General features: G+C 40.9%; 1 protein-coding gene across 23 annotated transcripts in view; it reads left to right on the forward strand.

The window, feature by feature from the left end:
* LOC113135776 (calcium/calmodulin-dependent protein kinase type II subunit gamma) overlaps positions 1-15840 on the forward strand; it is a 29118-nt gene extending 13278 nt beyond the window's left edge. Inside the window, exons 9-23 of one of the 23 annotated variants that reach the window (XM_026316037.1) lie at positions 202-296; positions 807-929; positions 1071-1154; positions 1794-1836; positions 2641-2703; positions 5361-5401; positions 6020-6103; positions 7284-7328; positions 7422-7476; positions 7664-7744; positions 9793-9933; positions 11217-11292; positions 11468-11562; positions 11968-12224; positions 13271-15840. In XM_026316037.1, coding sequence (XP_026171822.1) covers positions 202-296; positions 807-929; positions 1071-1154; positions 1794-1836; positions 2641-2703; positions 5361-5401; positions 6020-6103; positions 7284-7328; positions 7422-7476; positions 7664-7744; positions 9793-9933; positions 11217-11292; positions 11468-11562; positions 11968-12200 — 1259 coding nt within the window. In that variant the 3' untranslated portion in view covers positions 12201-12224; positions 13271-15840. The remainder of the gene's footprint in view (positions 1-201; positions 297-806; positions 930-1070; positions 1155-1793; positions 1837-2640; positions 2704-5360; positions 5402-6019; positions 6104-7283; positions 7329-7421; positions 7477-7663; positions 7745-9792; positions 9934-11216; positions 11293-11467; positions 11563-11967; positions 12225-13270) is intronic. The other 22 variants (XM_026316036.1, XM_026316038.1, XM_026316039.1 and 19 more) reach the window with 22 other exon arrangements.
* The last annotated feature ends 4186 nt before the right edge of the window (positions 15841-20026 follow it).

A 20026-nucleotide genomic window follows, 5' to 3' on the forward strand; every position in this document is an offset into this window, starting at 1 on the left:
GAACCAGGCTTTTCTAAATACATATTAAAGTAAAAGTCTTAATTTTGCTTTAAAGTCTTTTTTCTTTTTTCTGTAAATGCTACCTGTTATACATTTTAAAGTGGTGCAGAGTGAGTTTACTTGTAATGAAATGTGCTATAGAAATAAAATTGCTGTTTGAATGAAAAATAATGCAAACATTTTTTTTTTTTTTTCTGTCAGGTGTTATTCTCTATATCTTGTTAGTAGGATATCCTCCATTTTGGGATGAAGATCAGCACAAACTTTATCAGCAGATCAAAGCCGGAGCATATGATGTAAGTGTGCTTTATACCTCTGGGTGTTGGGTGAACATTGGTGAAGGGTGCAGTGCAGGGGTTTGCTAAGCAGTTTCTGAATGTTTAACAGTGTCCAATTGAGAGCTGTTCCAAAGCTATTGATCCTATCAGGGCCTCCCTGACGCATTGCAGAGGTGTATGTGTGAGAGAGAAAGAGAGAGAATTGGAGAAGGGGTATCCTCCTCTCTCAGTCTCTGGATAATTAAGTCACATTGAATTGCATTGCATTGCATTGCATTGCATTGACTGGAGAAGTCTCAAGTAGTCTGTTTGAAGGGAATTTACTCTTAGTAATAATTGTTTACAGACATGCAACAGAAGCAGTTTTGTTTTCATGTCAGTTGGATTTTGAAAAATTAACTCTAGACCAGGTTCCCATATGTTGTGGATTAACCAGAAAGATGCAAACTTCTAACCAGTCCTTCAAAAAACATGTTGTTTTCCGTTTTCTGTCCTGCCAATGCTCGTTTGTTTCTCAATTTTCCTCAGTTCCCATCCCCAGAGTGGGACACAGTGACTCCAGAGGCAAAGAACCTGATCAACCAGATGTTGACTATCAACCCGGCCAAGAGAATTACTGCCGAACAGGCCCTCAAACATCCATGGGTCTGCGTAAGTATTATTCACCCATCTAAGAGAATTACTGTAATTACACAAACATGTATTGATTGTCCAATCTGGACATAAAACACATGCTAACACAACACCACCTGTCAAAGTTGAATTTGTGTTTTTAATATTGTCTTCCCACAGCACCGTTCTACAGTGGCATCCATGATGCACAGACAGGAAACTGTTGAGTGTCTCCGCAAATTCAACGCTCGTCGAAAACTCAAGGTACGCGTCCTATGCCCTAACCTCTATAGAAAACCAGGGAGACATTAGGGAATAAGTATATTCTTGTAGTCAATCAAACTCGAAGCTTTATTCCTTTAAAGTTCTTAATATGCCTGCTTGTATTGACACAATTTTCTAGAACTTTGGCTTCTTTTAAAGAATGAGGAAAACGAGTTTTATAGAAAACATATTTATAATTCTCTAAGATGTCAACAAAAAGTCTTGGGAAATGTCTCTTCAGCAGTATTGAAGCATTCCAAGCAATACCCAGATCTAGTTGCTGTAGTTTGCATTCATATCCTACATGCAAACTAATGGATCAAGTAGCAGCTGTTAGGTTTTGTCATCATTTAAATCAATTTGCATGGAAGACTACAGTATGGGACTTGGAAATGTGAAGTCATAAAGTTGAGGGTTTAACTCCCATGTAATACAGTGCATACAGTTTGCATTGACTCGATTTAGCTGTTTAAAAACAGCTGCACTGTAATGCTCTTAAAAAAGCAAAGGCAAACATGTTGCCGTCCCATTAGGAATGAATTCAGAACAGTCCAGAAGAAAAACTGGTAAATACAACAAAAATCCCTGCACTCATTACACCTCCTTCACTTCTCTCTTCTCCTTCCTATCCCCCTCCAGGGAGCCATTCTCACCACCATGCTGGTGTCCAGAAACTTCTCAGGTGGGTGTGCCCTTCGCCCTTAGCCTCCCACGCAGCACATGCAGAGGGAGAGGAAGAAGGAGAGTGGATAGAGTCCTCTGCACCTCTTTTAACCCCCTCACCACACACACACACACTCACACACTCACCCACTCATTCTCAAAATAACAATATGTCTTTGTGTGTGCACAGTTTTCTTGCTTAGATTTAAAACATGAAGTTTCTTTGTCATGTAGAAATAATGTACTGCTAATGACAAATTATTTTGAGTGCACTGTGTATGTGAGCAGCCTAAAATGATATTCTCTCATGTACCTGATTATATGTGGGTGCCAGTTTTGTCCTTGTCCATGCTAATGTATCTCTCCCTGTGTTTGTGTGTGTATGTGTGTCTGTATTTGTGTGTCCTTCCTTTTTGCTGCTCATGGAGCATTTTCATGTTTGAGAAAGGGATGCCTAGACTATTATCAGATTATATGTAGAGGGACAAGTGTGGTGTTAAAAAAAAAAAAAAAAAGTGGTTGCTATGATTCTGTGTTCTTTGTTTTTTAATCTCACTCTGCCGAGAGTGACTTTTTTTTTTGTTGAAGCCTTGTTCTCAGCCTCTAAGTAATTGGCCAATTGATAGCTAATGATTTCACCCCTGGGCCTAGGAAACCACAGGGGTGCACGTCTTTGCTTTAGCCTATTTCTGGTCAAACTGCGTGATGCATATAGGCTATAGCCAGCATGCCCTGTAGCTTTCTAGGCCCATGATTGAAGAGTGTAAGACAGGCCTGCCTGATTTGCAAAGCCCCTCCCAACTGTAGCATTTCTGTCCAATAGTGGGCCGGCAGCATACCAACTCTGCTGCTGCCGCCTCCTCCACGGCCTCACTGGCTCAGGAAGGTACGTCCCAGAGACACGCCCATCCAATTCCTCTCTATACACACAGCTACTTCTTTGGCTCATTGAAGAGAGTTGGCCCTCATTACTACCCCCAAACTCTTGCATGCGACCTCTGCCAGCCATCTCATCAAAAATCACAAACATGCATGCCAATCGGCACAAATTTTGCTAAATTAGGTTAAGAGGTATGTGTGTTGTTTTTGCTGTAATGAAAAGACAACAGATTACACATAGTTGCGTAAATCAGTTTTGCATAATGGTAATCGGTTTAGTTCAGCCTGTACTCCAAAGTGCTTTTTACATTTACATCTCACCATCACTCAGACTCGACCTTGTAACCCCCATTTCATCTCCCAAATCAGTTAAGTCATCACTTCTAGCAGGTTCCATCCTGGCTTCCAGCTGACCCCATACACTGCTGTGCTCTCCCCAGCCGTGGCTGTGAGGATGGGCACAGAGCGGACTGGGGCAGGGGATGAGGAGGGGCATGTATCCTGGGGGCGGGAACTGACACTGCAGGGGGCCGGCAAGAGCTGGGTTGGCGTGCTGCCATCGTCAGACCTGGATTTGGTGGGAGGAGAGGGGGGGGAGGTGGATGTTGAGCATCTGGGAGAGAGGTTTAGACTGAGACGGAGGATGTGAGTGCTGTCTTCAGTGCTGCTAACAGAGCCAACTGTTGAAACCATCACTGCTGTGCAGTCTTTCTCATGAATCCCTTAAGGTTAAAAACCTCCCATGTCTCGTCTCCCCCTCCTGAGGTCTGTTTTAGTACTTTCAATAAAGCTTAAAGAAATGCCACAAAGACAGCATGGCAGGAAAGCAGCTGCTACCTTTGTTAAAAACTTGGTGACATATTTCCTCACTTAATTCACCATGAACAGGAATAGAGTAGATTCTTTTGTTCTGAAAGTGCTAAAATCAGGCTTAGTTCTCCTCCTGCTGGGTGGGGGGCGGGTGGTGAAGGTTGGCGATTCCAATGGTGGCTCCATGGATTGAGTACATAACAGTGTAGAGCAGACTGGATTCTCTGTCACCTTCAGATGAGAGAATCGTTGCTCTACAGTGCACAGAAATCCTAGGGTAAAGGTAAAATGTGAAAGGGGTGGCAGGTGTATGATTGGTGCGCTGAGAATCGGCGTGATTGTGGTAATTTGCTTGTCAGCTAGAGCTTCCTCACAGACTGGACCAAGTTGCCCGGTTGTAAGTTTTTGTGAATGTTGTGTGACATCACTCCAGACTGGACTCTTAATCTCTCCTATTTTTTTGTACTTTTTTTTTTTTTTTTTTTTGGTTATCGCTACAAAATCCTCACTTTTAATTGTAAATGCTTCCTTGCACCTCTCTGTAGAGAATGGCAAAGGGAAGGCTTGGCAGTTTGCTTATGTTTCCTTTTAATGACATTATGGAAAAATGTGACAGAAGAGTGCTTTTGAAGCATTTCTGTGTTTCTAAAAAGGTATTTGCCTTGCCGCCTTTCGCATGTGGGTGTCCTGTGTGGTTATATCCAATGAAATGTTCTCGGGAGTTACACCTTCAGCTGCTTTCTAACACATCCTCCTCTATCATCACAGAGCTGGTGTAGCGGTGCTGGCTCAAGTGTTGCAGCCCTCCAGCTGTGGGTCATCTTGACTCTACCTGATCTGTCATATGGCATTGAGGATCATTCTTAAATGGCAGAGGGGGAGGTTGTATTTAGAGAACATATGAACGTGGTAGTCCCATCCTGTCACAGTTAGCACCCTAACAGCTTTTTCTTTTGTAGAAGGTGTCACCGAATGACGGACGGACTTTTGCATTTTGTCAGCTCTCTTTTCCCTGGTTGTGGAATGAAAACTTTGGGGTTTTTTTTGTTTTGTTTGTTTTTTTTTTTTTTTGGTTCTTTTTCATTTGGATGCTGCATGGCCAGGCAAAAATAGAAGCCACATATTAACGCAACAGCAAAAGATTCAGGAGCATGAGTTGTCTTGATATTGTTTGCTACTGTAAATGCTGTGCCCCTTATCTCCCCTCTCTTGTATTGAAATACTAAGCCCTCTCTTTCAACCCTTCCCTCCCCACTCTCCCTCTCCCATTCCCATTTCCTTCCCATTGGAAGGTAAGAAGATCACGATAAGATTTTGGAACCTATGTGTGTTAGTATAAAATGAGAAAAGGAAGCAAAGACAGTTGAGAGCTTTAGCCTGAGAGGAAAAGTGAGTGTGGCCCTTAAAAGAAATCAATGATTTACATTAACCTAGCTCATTGCCGTCAGTCCTGGCGGCAGTTAGAGTCTGACCATCACTCTCTTTCTAGATCTGCTGGGGTCTTCTAGACAGGAAATGGACTGAGGAAGTTTACTTTGCTCTCAGGTTTCACTTTATCCCCAGATGGCAATGAATGGATTATGATGTGAATGGGTTTAGCAGAGTGTAGCAACCTGTACAGCAAGGGAAAAAAACACCCATGAAATCCATTAAATGCATATTATTCTCTGGCAACATTTAGGCTTACTTTGCCTCACTTACTGGGGCTTCATAGATAAGACGAATTGTAGATGCAGATTTTTGCTTAAGTTGTGAGTTTCTATAGAGAACTGGGTGGATTAGCATAGATGCTGTCAACAGTAAAACTCAGTTTTCTACCTGTTTCTCTCCCTTTCTATCCCTTTTTCTTTACAGCATGCAAAAGTTTACTCAACAAGAAATCAGATTCTGCTAAGGTAAGATTGTTTTGTGACCTCTCTGCACTCCTATGATTTACTACATTGTTTCCTGTTTCTCCTATATTAGCTGACCACCTTTTTTACCTTCTTTTCTTTGTGCCTCTCAGTCTCTGAAGTTCACTTTCTTCCCTGTATTCCTTTGAGTATTACCTCGTTTGTGCAGTAGTGGTTTTTCCAGAGTGGAGTTGTTATCTTGGCTCTGGATTATGCTTTATGTCTGTTTCTTAAACTTCTTTTTCTTGTTTTTAGATACCAAAATTCCTGTAGTCCCTTCCACAAGCACTGTTTTCCTAGCAGTCTCCCATCATTCTCTGCTGCTATTAAGCATCCCTGCCTCCCTCACTTTCTCCTCTGCCCCAGAGGTCTCTGTGCAGTTAAGTGGCGGAGGCATAGAGAGTTAGTGAGGCAGTAAAAAGGATGATCTAGAGGCCATTCTGTGACACTCACCCTCTCATTTACCCTGTTAGCTCTCAACAGCCTGGGAGCCTTGACCAACATTAGCCCCATTTCCTAAAAGACATGTAATTCTAATGCATCTATGTGTGTGTCTGTGTGTGTATGTATGCGTGCGCATAACGCATGTGTTCACTTTGAGTGTTTGCGTTCTCGTCCCAGCCTTCTACCAACAACAGTAAGAACAGTATAGTGAGCGCCATCAATGCCCTGAAAGACACCAACATGGCAACCAACGCCCAGATGGTATAGTAGGCCGCCGCAGTATTGGTTTATGCCTCTTAACCCCGCCCCCCAAGCAGTTGCATTACAGCTCGTTGTGCATCATTCTCCATTGTCATAGTTGCCGCCTGTCATCTTTCATCTACCATCCAGGAGGTGTTGCATTGTCACATTCCCCACCCAGGCAGTACCCATCCTCTGGCCATTTTCTCCCCCATGTATGTGTGTGGGGCAAAACTAGAGCCGTGCACATGTGTTCCTGAATTGTAAATCAAGCAGATAACACTTTTTGGAAATTACTAAAATGCTCATTTTTACTTTGAATCTCAGGCTCCACATATGCACCTCTTTAGGTTTCTAAGGAGCATGCCCTTATCTTCAGGATTATATGCCTCTAAAGTGGCAGCACAGAGAACTGTAGAGTCCTGGTCCAGAAAGCTGCAGCTGCTGCTATCTATGTAGAATTTAGCCTTATCGTGTAATGGCCTCCGTGTTATTCTCTCTATATAATCCTTCCCTTCCAGCTATCCTCTAACTTTCTCAGTAATGTCAACCTCTAACATCTCCTAACATCCTACTTTATCATCCACCTTTTTTAGCCTTAGCAGTCATGTTTTATTGCTATACCTTGTTTATCTTGCTGGCATTAACATCCCCATTGTGATCCTTACCACACTGCCAAACTTAATCATTGTCTTCTTATGTAGGACGAGCATGTTGCTGTGATAAGATGCCTTACTAGCATGCATTATATATAATGCCTTGTAGAGGTGTAGTTGGACTATATGGTCTGGTCTATTGGTGTTTCACAAGTAGTGGTGCAGGACCCCAAAGTGGACAGTGGGTGGGGCTGGGTGATACGGCTGTAAAGATTTTATGTATTAAAAAATATTTCCTATCTAAAGAACGGTTTGGATTGTTGGTTGGATAAATATGCCAGTAATAAAAATAATCATTTATATTTCGCACATGGGAAACAAAAACTTGCTTTAATTAACATTTTCTAATCATTTTTATTATTGTTCCAATATCATTTCAGTGAAAATTATTAGTTGCAGCCCTAAGTGATAATAAAATTCATCCCCAGCCCTAGCCATTAGTGGTGTTCAGTTTAAGGCGGTGTTAGGTTGGTACAGTCGTCGTTGAGCCACTGGTAGCTCAGGATTACGAAATGTCGGACTAAGTGATGTGCTCTGTGTCGCAGGAATCTCAGAGCACAGTGGTGCACAACCCTCCTGATGGAGTCAAGGTAGGATTTGATTTTGTGACTGTCATGCTCAGGCTTCTTGGACTAGACACTGGCTTTGTTAATAGTATGTCTGTGTTCATCTCTGCACTCCAGGGATCAACAGAGAGCAACGCCACCAATGATGAGGAGGAAATGAAAGGTAGGAAAGGTACTAAACTTTTATTCCCCTTTTCTTGTTCTTATCCGCTCTCTCTTTCTGTCCCCCATCTACTAAAGTGTGTGTATTTGAGTGTAGTGACTGGCAGGTGTGCTGAGTTACAACACAGTCTTGACTGTGTGCCTGTGGTGTGTGTTATTTATTGTGTGTCTGGCTGCGTTTTGTGTGTGTGTTCTAGCGGACAGTTCGGCGCTGAGTCAGAGCAGTGCCACAGAGGAGATGCCCCCACTTCTGCCCTCACCTCAAAGCTCACCTGCCAGTAAGTTTATCCATGGTAACCAGAAGCTATCTGGTTGCCCCTGGCAAGGACCCACTTCCTACTCCCCATCCCCACCCTGGCTTTTTGTAATCACTGGCAGTGACGTCTTACATCCCTGAGCTCCCTCACTTTGATCCACCAAGCTTTTCTTGAGGGTTCCCACTGGTTTTGGAACACTATTGATTTGTTTTTGTTGTTTTAAATTTTAATAATCAGTAAAATACAGAAAGTTTTTAAAGTAACTCAAGAAACATAATAGAAGTAACAATTGTTATTTGTACTTCTGGTTCATTACAGCTTGGAAAATATTTTTGTTGTTTGGATTTTATTCCTGTTGGTAATAACAACGCCATATTAATTATTGAGATCTGAGAAACAAGTCTGTTGGGTCAAGAAACAGAAGCAGTCAGACACGTTTTAAACTAACTCCAGGTCATTGTTCTCTGTGCAGTAGTAACTGAGTTAGCTTTGTTTAATTCATGACTATTTTGGCACAAGTCTGCTTTTTTAAGTTCTTCAGAAATATTTTATCTGCAGCTTTTGTCTGAGCAACACGTTGAAACCTGCAAAACACATTTTTAGGTAAATGACAATTTAGAGAAGATGCTGTGAAACCATTAACACCAGCTGTTATCATCTGTTGGTGTAATCATTGCGATTTTCACAGTAAACCTTAATGAAAAATAATGTAGTTCTGAAAGAAATTCTCACTTCATGAAGGTGAAAATGTTTAATTTATAGAGAAGAATTTTAGTTTATGTTGATGTTGGACTTCATTGTATTATACAGAAGAAATCATTTTGAGAGCCTTGTTGTTATAATTTAAAGGCTAAAGCCAGACGAGTCAAGTTGTAATAACTGGAATAATTCTTTATCACAGTTGCATTACATCTTCACACACTAATTGCATATGGTCATTTCCTGTTGCTGTGTTTCCATTATACTTTACGGTGTGTGTGTGCGCACTTCTACACTTCAGCTACTTCAGCAGCTAAATTTAATGTCTTTGTGCTCAGAACAAACTTTTTAAAACAGAAGGGGCTAATTTTTCAGGACACAGAGGCTCACTGACCTAATAATGGAAAGTCATTGAAAAAAGCTCTAGAATTTTGTCATCAGGGCCATTGTGGGAACCCTGAATTTGTGCGTGTGTGCGTGTGTGTGTGCGTGTGTGTCTGTGTCTGTCTGTTTCTTGGTGATCATTGCATCTGTCCCCTTGTACTCCTAAAGTACAGCAGGAAGCCTTGCTTACCTTGCAGCTGTCTGTCCTAAACCAGCCCCCAGTCAGACTGGAACTAGACTTTACTGGAACTATGCACAACATAGCGTTCTCACATTTTCTCCTCCATTCTCTGCTCTAATGCTTTATGTTATTTAATCTTCTCTCCAGTTTATCCCTGATTTCTCTTAAATACACCACTGTTTAAAACTCTTCATTATCTCTGCTCTCATAAATCATCCTCCGACAGTACTCTGATCTTTCTTCTCATCTCTTGACCTCCTGTCCTTGTTCTACTGCTCTCGTCAGACACACCTGCACTAAAGGACGGTCTGACCTCTTTCCCTCTCCTCCTTTACATCCTTTTCCTGTATTCCCACATTACTTCCTGAACATACTAGCTTTCCCCACAGGCTTAACATGAGCTAATAAACAATTGCTTCGATCCTCTCTTTGCTGAGCGCTGCAGAAATCAGACGAGGCTTTGTTAATGTATATGAGCATTAAGATTAGAGTAGATGTGAGCAGAGCAGGCAGTTAAGTGACTTCCACATCACACAGCATCATGATCAGAGCTGCACTGATCTTGCTTCCAGCGGGCACCCTGTCCTCATGTTACCCATCTGCATGTCTGTCACAGCCATGCTCTGTTTATTTCCTGCTAATTATACTGAATACTGACCCACATCAGCTGTGCCTCATCTTCAGTTTTGTCACTTTTCTTTCTTGTTACTGCATGAGCTGCGCTTGGGTGATCACACAGATTTCTGTCATCTTGCCATCAAATCCATGTTGTTTGTGTGTGTTGACCATTCGTTGTGTGTTTCAGTTCCACCGCATGACGTAAAGCGCATGGCATGGAACAGCACAGGCAACAGCTCCTGCCCCGACTCTGAGCTCTCACAGTCCTCCATGCCTGCTGCTCCACTAGGGAGCAACACTGTCGCTGCTAAAAACAACACTAAGCAGAGTAAGAACACACCTCATCTAACTGAGCTCAGCTCTCCACCCTCCACTCACTGCAGCACACTTAAACCCTGCATCTTTGAAATGGAAGTTTTCTGAGGAAATCAAGAAAGCAGGCCATACATTATGGCCATCTTCAGTTATTTAGTAAGGTGCTTGTACATTTCATGTTGTCCTTTTTCAAGACAAAAGCAACTTAAAATGCAGGTCACCTTTGTGTATCACACAGTTTGCTTGAGACATGTTCCATTCTAAAAACAGCTTTAGCGACAGTGAAGGATAAAAATGATCAAATTTGAAAGGCTGAACATTTGGTCAAATGGCCAATCTTATTTTATGTTTTTCCTTTTAAAAAGACTCAATTTCCTCAAACTGGAGTAAATTGATGGATGTGTTCAGTAGCAGATAAATACACATTCTAGTGGAGTATTTAAGGCATCGGCTTTAGTCACAGCACTGCAGAAAGAGCTCTGTTACATAAAATAATCAAATATCAGGCCACTTGTTAAGTCGTTGTTGGTTTTCATGTTTTCACAGGATTAACTGATAAGAAGAAAAACAATATCACCAAACTTATTTTTTAAATGGCTTTTTGTAGTTGGGGATAATTTTATTGTTGAACCTTTTTATTTGGGTTCATCAGTGTTTTAAAAATATTATTTGATTTTGGAAGAGTTAGAAAAACTTCTCAGAAAATTCACAATTATTGAGAAATGGTGAATGTAAAGATCGTTTTTGTCTTGCATTTATTAGTGAACTGTATATATAACACAGTCTGGTTGCATCTCCATTGTTTTCCTCAGTGGATAGATTTAGTTTAGGAAAAACCTAAAAGGTTTAAATTTTCATACATCATCTTATCTCTGTGATCAATTATCAGTCATATCATAACTAGATGTGCTTGAAAGCCATGGAAAATAACTGCTGAGTAGACGTTGAGATGATTTTTTTATTTATTTATTTTTTTCTTGCTTTACTGACAGTTTGTGTGCTCACACAGCAGTGTAGCGTTTAGTCAGTTTTTGTGCTGTACAGAAGGTGAGAAGCAGAGCGACAGACAGTGACGAGGGCGAGTCACAGTTAGGAAGCTGCTTTGGACCGAGTGATGAGGTTAAAGACGAGTGTTGAGCTGTAGCAGAGAGAGGAAGAGCCTGAAGGAAAGCAGGGTCTGAAGTGACAAAAGAAATGTCATCAAACTAAACCACCATGTAGTTAATTGTTGTCTCTACTTCTGACTGGTTTCCCACCACTTACCATCTGTCTCTCTGTCTCTTGTTGTGTCTGTAGCCCGTAAACAGGAGATCATCAAGATAACAGAGCAGCTGATTGAAGCGATCAACAACGGAGATTTTGATGCTTACACGTGAGTTCAACCACATGTGTAGAATGAAAAGCAGTGGATCTATCAGGATTTTCCTTGTAAAAAGAGTTGATGTGAAATTATTTTTATCTGTGCTTATTTCTCACAACTCAGTTCTAGCATCTGTTTTTTCTGATTTTCTGATTCTTTCACTTTCTCACCCACTGTTCTTTCTCAGGAGGATTTGTGATCCTGGACTCACCTCTTTTGAACCCGAGGCCCTGGGGAACCTGGTGGAGGGCATGGACTTCCACAAGTTCTACTTTGAAAACTGTGAGTGTACAAACATTTAATCTGTTTATTTGAATCTGAATATCAGCTGGCTGAGGTTTCCTCAGATATGATGAGGGGCACTAGAAACAATGGGTAAATATGACATTTTTATGTTTGACAACAGCATCTGAAATATCCAACTGTGGTAAATTACCCTGCAATTATCTGTTGTTTTCATTATTTGTTAATTTGCCATACTCTTATGTGTTATCTGTAAAATGTCAGAAAAGTGCTTTATCTATAGGTCTAAACTAAAAGTTATTCAGTTTATTGTTATTATTAATATCAAGCTTTTCACATTTTTTGCCGTGTTTGCTTAGGGAAAGAAAATCTATTTAAGGTTGTGTAGTATTTTAAGGTTGACTGAACCAGTTGTTGCTGTCTGTCTCTGTTTATTTTACCCAGTGCTGAGCAAAAACAGCAAGCCCGTGCACACCACCCTGCTCAACCCACATGTGCACCTGATCGGTGAGGATGCCGCATGCATCGCCTACATCCGACTCACACAGTTTGTGGACTCCACGGGCCGCCCTCGTTCCAGCCAATCAGAGGAGACCAGGGTGTGGCATCGTCGCGATGGCAAGTGGCTCAATGTTCACTTCCACTGCTCAGGAGCGCCTGCTGCACCACTACAGTGATCAGGTACTTCTAAGTTAAATCAGGTAAACATCAGTACGTTTTAATCATCTGCTCGTTGCCTACAGTCACCTGTACCGTCAGATGTCTTGTGTGTGTTACAGCCGCATGTTTAAAATCTAAAACTGATGTTAAAGCCTCAATCTGTAAGTTTTTGATTACTTGAAGTCAACAGAAGTATCAGGTGATCAGACAGGTTAGACCACTAGATCTCGAGGTAATACTGAAAGGAGTGCATCAGAATTGCTTTCAGAATTCTTAACTGCATAGGATGATGCTCACATAACTACAGCAAGTAAAAAAGCAACCAGGGAGTCGGTCTGTGAACTGAGATAGATGTTCACATCTGATAGGTTCAGTAAAAATCTGTCTTCACTTCTTCCCAGTAGGTTTGGCTCATCTGTGGGTTTATTTACAACCTGTCTGGTCACATTCGAGTCTTTTGCCACATTGGACTTTTTTTTTTTAGCTGCATTCCCAGCAGGGATGGAATCACCAAGGATTCAAAACCTTTACTTAAGTAAAAGCAACATCACAGTATAAAATTACTCTGTTACAAGTAAAAGTTCTGCTTTCATATTTGTACTTAAAAGTACAAAGGTTTTAGCTTGAAAATATATTTGAAGTACCAAGGGTACTTATTGTGCATAAAGGATTAGTTCATGTTATTGCAATTATTGATGCATTATTGTGTTGATCACTTTTATGTTGTATCTGGTAAATGTGGAGCTAATGTTGACATCTTATACTATATTTGATGTTCTTCACATACTGCTGTATAGCTCCCTCTGCTATGTTTTGTTTTATCAGTGTGATTCAGAGAATAAAATACAGTGCAGAAAAAGTACAATATGAAATGTAGTGAAATTGAAGTATGAAGCAGCAGAAAATGGAAAATACAAATACCTCAGAATTGTGTTTACCATAAAGACATTACCTTAGATACTTATTTTCCACCGCTTATTCGCAGATATGAAAATTGACAGTAAATTAGTGTTTTTTGTGTTTTTTGTTTTTTTCATCTGAAGCTACAAAATGAAGACTAATTTGTTCCTTCCTCTGCTCCCCCCAGTGGTCCTGAGCCTCCAGTCTACTGGAGTGGGTGTTTTGGGGGGCAGTGTTTTTTCAGCGAGCGTGTTTAAGAGGCACGTCCTCTGCGTGGATTGGCTAGTGCCAGGAGCCCGGCCGGGCGAGATTGCATCCCTGTCCACGATACCAACAATCCTGTCCCTCCTTTGACCTGCTGGGGGCCGGCTGAACACAAGACACCGCCCCCATGGGATGATGCATGCATCTGGCGCCTGATTGGAGGGCGCGTCTTTGCCCTCTGTCCCTCCCCTGGCAGCCATCTTTTTTCTGCCCGCGCAAGATGAGTCGTCCTGGGGAGGAGAGGATTTACAGTTGAACTTGTGACAGTTTATGAGTATGAGTTATGAATATACTGTGTAAATTATGACTAGATGTACCAGAAACCACCAAAACCCAACCAAGCATTTATATTAACTATCTAATAAGGGAGGAACAGAGAAGAATGTGAAGCTAGCAGCTGAGATTTCTGACATATTTTTGGAAATTTAGGGATTGCTGGGTATAAAGTGTTGTGCTCGCTACCCGGTCGTTGATGTTAAGATGTAGGGAGACTTTCCCCAGCAACAATATAATGGGGTGAAAAATCAAGTTGACTCAAGACAGAGAACATGGTTACAAGAGAAACTTGATATCAAAAACAAGAAGCACCAAAGTGTAGAACTTTAGGCTTTTTATGTGTTTGTGTTTTCGTTTGTGTGCTTGTTTTCTGACAAAATGGAAAGTCGTGTTGTTGTAGGATTGGGGCAGTGGGCATCTGATTTGAGGTTAGGTGTTTTGTTGTGTTTTAGCGTCCTGTTCTCTTTGCATTCCTGTGAATATCTGGAGCCTTTTTAAACTTTTTTTTTTTTCTTTTGGTCTGACTGATCGTATGTTTGAGGCTCCTTTTAAAAGCAACTACGTTTTTAAAAAGAGGGATTTTATTGTGCAAGTTTAGAGCTACCCTGCGCGTGTTAACACGTTCTGTTGTGTCTGTATGCAGTGGAGGGAGAGAGTGACAGGTAAGGCGTTTGGATTTTGCATGTTTGCCTGCCACCTCTCCCTCATTCATCCCATCCCACCTTCTCTCTTTTTTTTTCTCTATCTTTAACCATTGCCTCTTTTAACCTTCCCCCTGCTCCTTTTATCTGCTTTCTGCAAGGGCCTGATTTGTTTATAATCACTGTGTAAATACAGTGTATGTATAGATATATGTAGAAAGTTGTAATATATGTACATCAATCTAAGAGACACTCATCCTGTGCATCTGGTTATGGGAACCACTCCATGACTTCTGTGACCCTCTAGTTTAAGGAGCAAAATTTCCCTCTCTCTCTTCAATTTGCTGTAATTCTCCACCCTTAAAATATTGGTAGCTCATGAGCACACACAGAAACCAAAACACAGACGTGTGTAGGCTACCAGCTCTCGTCGTGTGGCCGCAAGACTGTTTTATGTTGATGGGGGGGAAAAAAAGAAATAACAATTTTAAAATAGTTTGACCCCCTCTGCCCAACAACTGAGTTTTTAAAGTATGAAGACCTTCATCATGGTGATCCCACAGTGCTGTGAGCCATCTCTTCATATCACACACATGCACACCTGGTGTGTTCAGGCTTTGTTACATATCTGCACCACTGCTGTGCGACCACGGTGCCCCCCTCGCTGTGCTGCTTAATTGTCTCCATCCATCCACAACAGTCGTATCTTAAACTCCCCACCCTCCCCCTGCGCACCAACGAGTCCCTGCTCCACATATTTATTTGTGCCCCTGTCTGTTGTTTCTCTGTCCCTGTGTTACTGGGTTGAGTTTTTTTTTTTGTTGTTGTTGTTGTTGTCGTTGCTGTTGCTGTTAACTTGTTGTTTAGTAATTTGCCAATCAGCCAAGCTGGAGTTCTGCACTCTCCCTCGCACACAGAAAAAAAAAAAAAGGAAAAAAATGGAGGAAGTAAAGACAACATAAAATTATGGATTGTATGATCATAGATTGACCAGGATTCAGTTAATAATGTAATCTACCCTTGGTGGTTTTAATCGTGCCTGCTCATGGAGAGTAGTTATGAAAGCCGGAGAGAGAGAGAGTGTGTTGGTGGGTGTGTGCAGGTTTTTGTGACCTACACTGTTGAACCAGAGTGGGAGACCTAGTTATATGCATGTTTCAGTTACGCATTTCTACCATGTACCTACCTGAATAAGGATGGAGCCTAGTGTTAATATATATTTGCATCTTTTGAAATAAGAATTTCCTCCGTCCAGAATGTTGAATAGGTGACATGAATATTAAAAAAAAAAACAAAATTTTTAAAAAAAGGATTCAGGAGCCGTAGCTTGGTATGAGGCCCTCGATGTTAGCGTTTTCCCTGCGTTGTAATGATATACTATTGGGCTGCGCTTTCTCCCCCAGCCTTCACATGGATGCTGGAGTTTTTTTGCATGATCATGATGTACAATGAAATACAACCATGAATTGACGACTATCAAGTGTTTGTCTGAGTGTTAGTTGGTCTTCATCATAGCTTTGTTATTCTTTGAACTTGGATCTTGAAAGTATTTAATAAAAATACTATTTCAGCACTGGGTTGTCTCTCTTGACCCATTTATTTCTAAAGATTTGCTGCCATGTTTGATCTTATTTCTAACATATAGAAGTATTTTTGTCTTTTCTCCATTAAATATCTGGATGATATTCCATCCATCCTCAGACTAAATAACCTGCCAGAACAGTTTTGTGTTCACCTCAATGCTTTTTTGCACCATGGCTTCTGGACTGATGGTTTCTCACGCTTGTCTGGTGCCACAAACCTACTGTCCAGAAAAATCTATCTCCAAAAGTACATCATAACAGACCTTTGGCATTTTGTGTGTGTGTGGATTTTGGATTTTGAGAGTATCAGCAGTCTCACCCTGAAATCGCCAAATTTGGAGATAAGAGAGATATGCAACTCACATATGTTATGTAACTGGGCCACATTGATTAGTCATGCTGAATATCTGCTTGTATAGTCTCTTGTCCAGTTTTAGGAAACATGTTTCTCAGGTGACATTTAGGGGAAAGAAGCTGCCTGTTGAAGTTAAATAAACCAACTGGATCCTTCCAAAATAAAACATGCTCCTGTGGTTGGTGGGAACACCACCCGTCACCACAGCTGGCATAATATTTGCCCTTCATACTTCTCTGTCATCACATAACAGAGTCAGATTAAGCCCTTGAATAACACTACATAGCTTCAAGGCCATTAACACACACATAGGATAAAACAATCACTGCTATGCATTGTCCCGTCTCACCACTGCCTTCCAGTGCTATTATTTTAGCTGCACTGAGCACAGTGAAGCGTTGAGTAATGCTGCAGTCTTATTTAAAAAGGTTTTATGGTGTTATTTATGATGGTCCCAGTTATTTTAAGGATTGTGTGTGTGTCTCTGGGATGTAGGACAGCTCCCTCTGGTTCCTCTACTCTCTGTGTGATTAATGAGGAGAGCTCAGCAGTTAGTTAACTTAGACACTCACTTACTTTCTCAAAGACACAAGAAAGAGAGAAGCCCTTGAGGGGAATGTCTTGTTAGTTCTGTCTGACCTCTGACTCTAATGTCAAAATTTGGAGAAAAGCTCATTTTTGACTGAGGATATGAAGGACAGGCTCGTTTCATAATAAATAGTTTATTTGACCTTACCAATGTGATCCTCAAGCATCACGAAAATGTTTTTTTTTTTAACCTTTTCATTACAGATGCAGAGAGAATAGCTGTAGTCACAAGTACTTTGCTGTTATATTAACATGTAAGCATATAATGAATAATTTACCTAAGAAACCTGGATGATCTTGGTCTGTGTTGTCAAGATTTAACAGATTATTCATTCAGCTTGTCTCCAAAAAAAAAAAAAAAAACATGCATTCATTTAAATATTTCAGTGAAGCACCACTGCATAGCCTGAAGTATAATACCAAAAATGGCAGAGAAAAATCAGTGAAGCTATTTTTAATGTAGGTCTGCACAGTTTTTCAGTGTGATGAAATCTCTGTTATCAAGTTCACGATGGCAGCGACTTCCAGCATCAGGGCACCGTGGATGACGTTTCATCTGTGCCAGACAGGTAAGCATCAGTCTACAACATACTGTATCTATGATGCTCATCTGGCTGAGTGTCACAGGGTTTCCATTGGAGTGGTGTGCGTGTCACAGTAAAGCAATCTAAAATGGTAGTGGATTATTTATATTCCGTAATGTTTGTACTGGCACTTCTGGATGTTAAACTCTTGCTGTTCAAGGCTGGACAGCAGCGAAACAATCGTCAGTGTTTGAGAGCTGCTCCAGCTCTTCTCATCTTCACTGTGGTGCACTGATTTCTTGGTCAAGCGCTTAAGTGGATCCCTCAAGTCTACTCTTGATTGCCCTTTGCTCCTTAATCACCCAAATAACCCGATTGGCTCCCTTCAGTCAAGGCAAGAGCAGAGAAAACCACACACTGTCTGATATTTGCTGGAGTGTTCCCCTTGCTGAGCTCCACCAGGTGTCTGACCTCTTACAGCCTCTGCAGGCTCACCTGGATCATAGTTTTTCGTTCATCACCTTTCTCACAGCCCTTCACAATGATTAGAGACTTCTCAGATTGTCATGCTGTTTTTTAACTCAGGTCTCTTTCTCAATGCACCAGTATCCTTGCAGTAGTAGCCATATGCAATGGACATGGGCTCTGAGCGCTGAAACTACTTCTTGGTTGACTGCAACATTACATAAACCACAAGGTTAAGTCCCAGAAATGATCAGATTTAGTTTTTCATCTCAAGCCACTGAGTGTGTGTTTTCTTTCACTCACACACACACACACACACACACAGAGAAAGGGAGATTCATTTAAAATCACTATGCTATCATTGGACTTCTGACTCTGGGTTAAAGGTGAAACAACAAACTTAATGTCAGTCAACAAACAAGGACTGTGTGCAGCATTTACTGGTTCACACAGATATTTTGAATGTGTATGACGACAGCTGATTCACCTGCTCTGTGAGTGTAAATTTAGCAGTGACATAGTAATTATCCCTCCTAAAATGGCAGGCAGGCAGTGTTTATTTTTGGGCCATTGTGTTAACTGTGTGCACTTTGCTCTTTCTATCATGACACTCCTGCCACCCCTTATGCTGCTATGCTGTAGATCTAGTATATCAAGATGTGACTTACCAGTTTTTATGACTCACACAAATATAATGTAAGTAGTAATGTCAAACTGTGTAAAAAAAAAAACAAAAAAAACAAAACAATATTGAACCAATATTGGGACTTCTGATTTTGACTATTGTCCATATATATATTCAGAATTTTAATATTTTAACAGATTTATAAATACCTATAAATATTCAGCCATACCCCAAAAGCAGATTTAGGCTCATTTAGGCTCACCATTAATCATTTCGTCTGTTTTCAATAAAGTATTTAATCCACTGCAGCAAGGGTGTCCTCTGATCCCCCTTTTTTATAGAGGGAAACCCATCCAAACAAAAACAAAACAAAAGATTAACAGCACTCATGGGTCACAGAGCAGCAGCTAAGCAGATTTATTGCAATTACTTGTAGAGAATAAACGTTTTGTGAGCAATCTTTTTGTTTTCATTTTTTCTAATTCATAAAGCAATCAGAGTGGGGAAATGGCAAACTTTAAGAATTTGTTCACTTGATATTACATGTTCCATATACACATTAGAGAAAGAACTGAAAGGATGCTTGTGTTTCAGGTGCATTGCTGATTGTGTCCCTCCAGAGATCACTGTTATTTGGCATGTTAGCACGCCCAAACCAAGACGCAGGGGAAAACAGAGTTAATCAGAAGAGAGGCCACACCACCACTGTCGATTTGTTCTCACCAGGTTTTAATACAGCACATTACACTGGGGAACAGCTGATGGATTCAACACAGGTAAAGTAGGCCTACATCCTAAACACTTTACACTGCTCCCTCACCCACATACAGTATTTACATTAACCAACGAGATCTGTGTGGTAAAACACCAAGGAGCAGTGGTGGGTTTGAGTTTCTGTATAGGGTTATGACAACAGGCATCGGGCGGGTCCATGTTGGAGAAACAGCAGTTGCAGGTTACAAGATGCTTCACGACACAATGGTTCACAGTACATCAGAGCACAAGTCAAGTCCATACACTTATAGCAACAGTATAAAAAGAACCATCAGGGCCATGTTATCCAAGAGCAGGCGGCCCCGTGAAAATAGAGCAATGTTGCCATCTTCTGGTTAGATCTCACATCTGCTCAGAGGACGACAGAACAGACAACATTTAACTTCAACTGTTCGGCTATCTACTTCAGTCAAGGATTAACGCATTACACATACTAGCTAAACTCTGGAGTAGTATCTATCTATCCCTATATCTACTTACTGATTTATTTATCTAGAGCCATCTGCTTGGAGTCAGTACAAAAAGATATTTAGGACCCGACAGTCAGCTTCCAATGGCTTTTTAAGTAAAGAATTATCTGTACAGTTTTAAAGGACCATACCAGTGTTTTTGCACATTTTAATGTCAAATACTGCAAATTATGTACTTGATATAACTGCTGACAAAACCATATTGTAATGTCCCTTTTTTACTTTTTTATTTTCTCTTATGGGCAGATATCAATTAGCTCACTATATCACACTATAATTTTCTAATAATGTAGCTGTGACAAAAATAAATGTACTTTTTGGTTTTCATGACAGGAAAGTCCTAATAGTTAATTATTACAAAGATAGAAGTCTGGTGGG

Source organism: Mastacembelus armatus, chromosome 19 (assembly GCF_900324485.2).
Source record: "Mastacembelus armatus chromosome 19, fMasArm1.2, whole genome shotgun sequence".
NCBI lineage: Eukaryota > Metazoa > Chordata > Actinopteri > Synbranchiformes > Mastacembelidae > Mastacembelus > Mastacembelus armatus.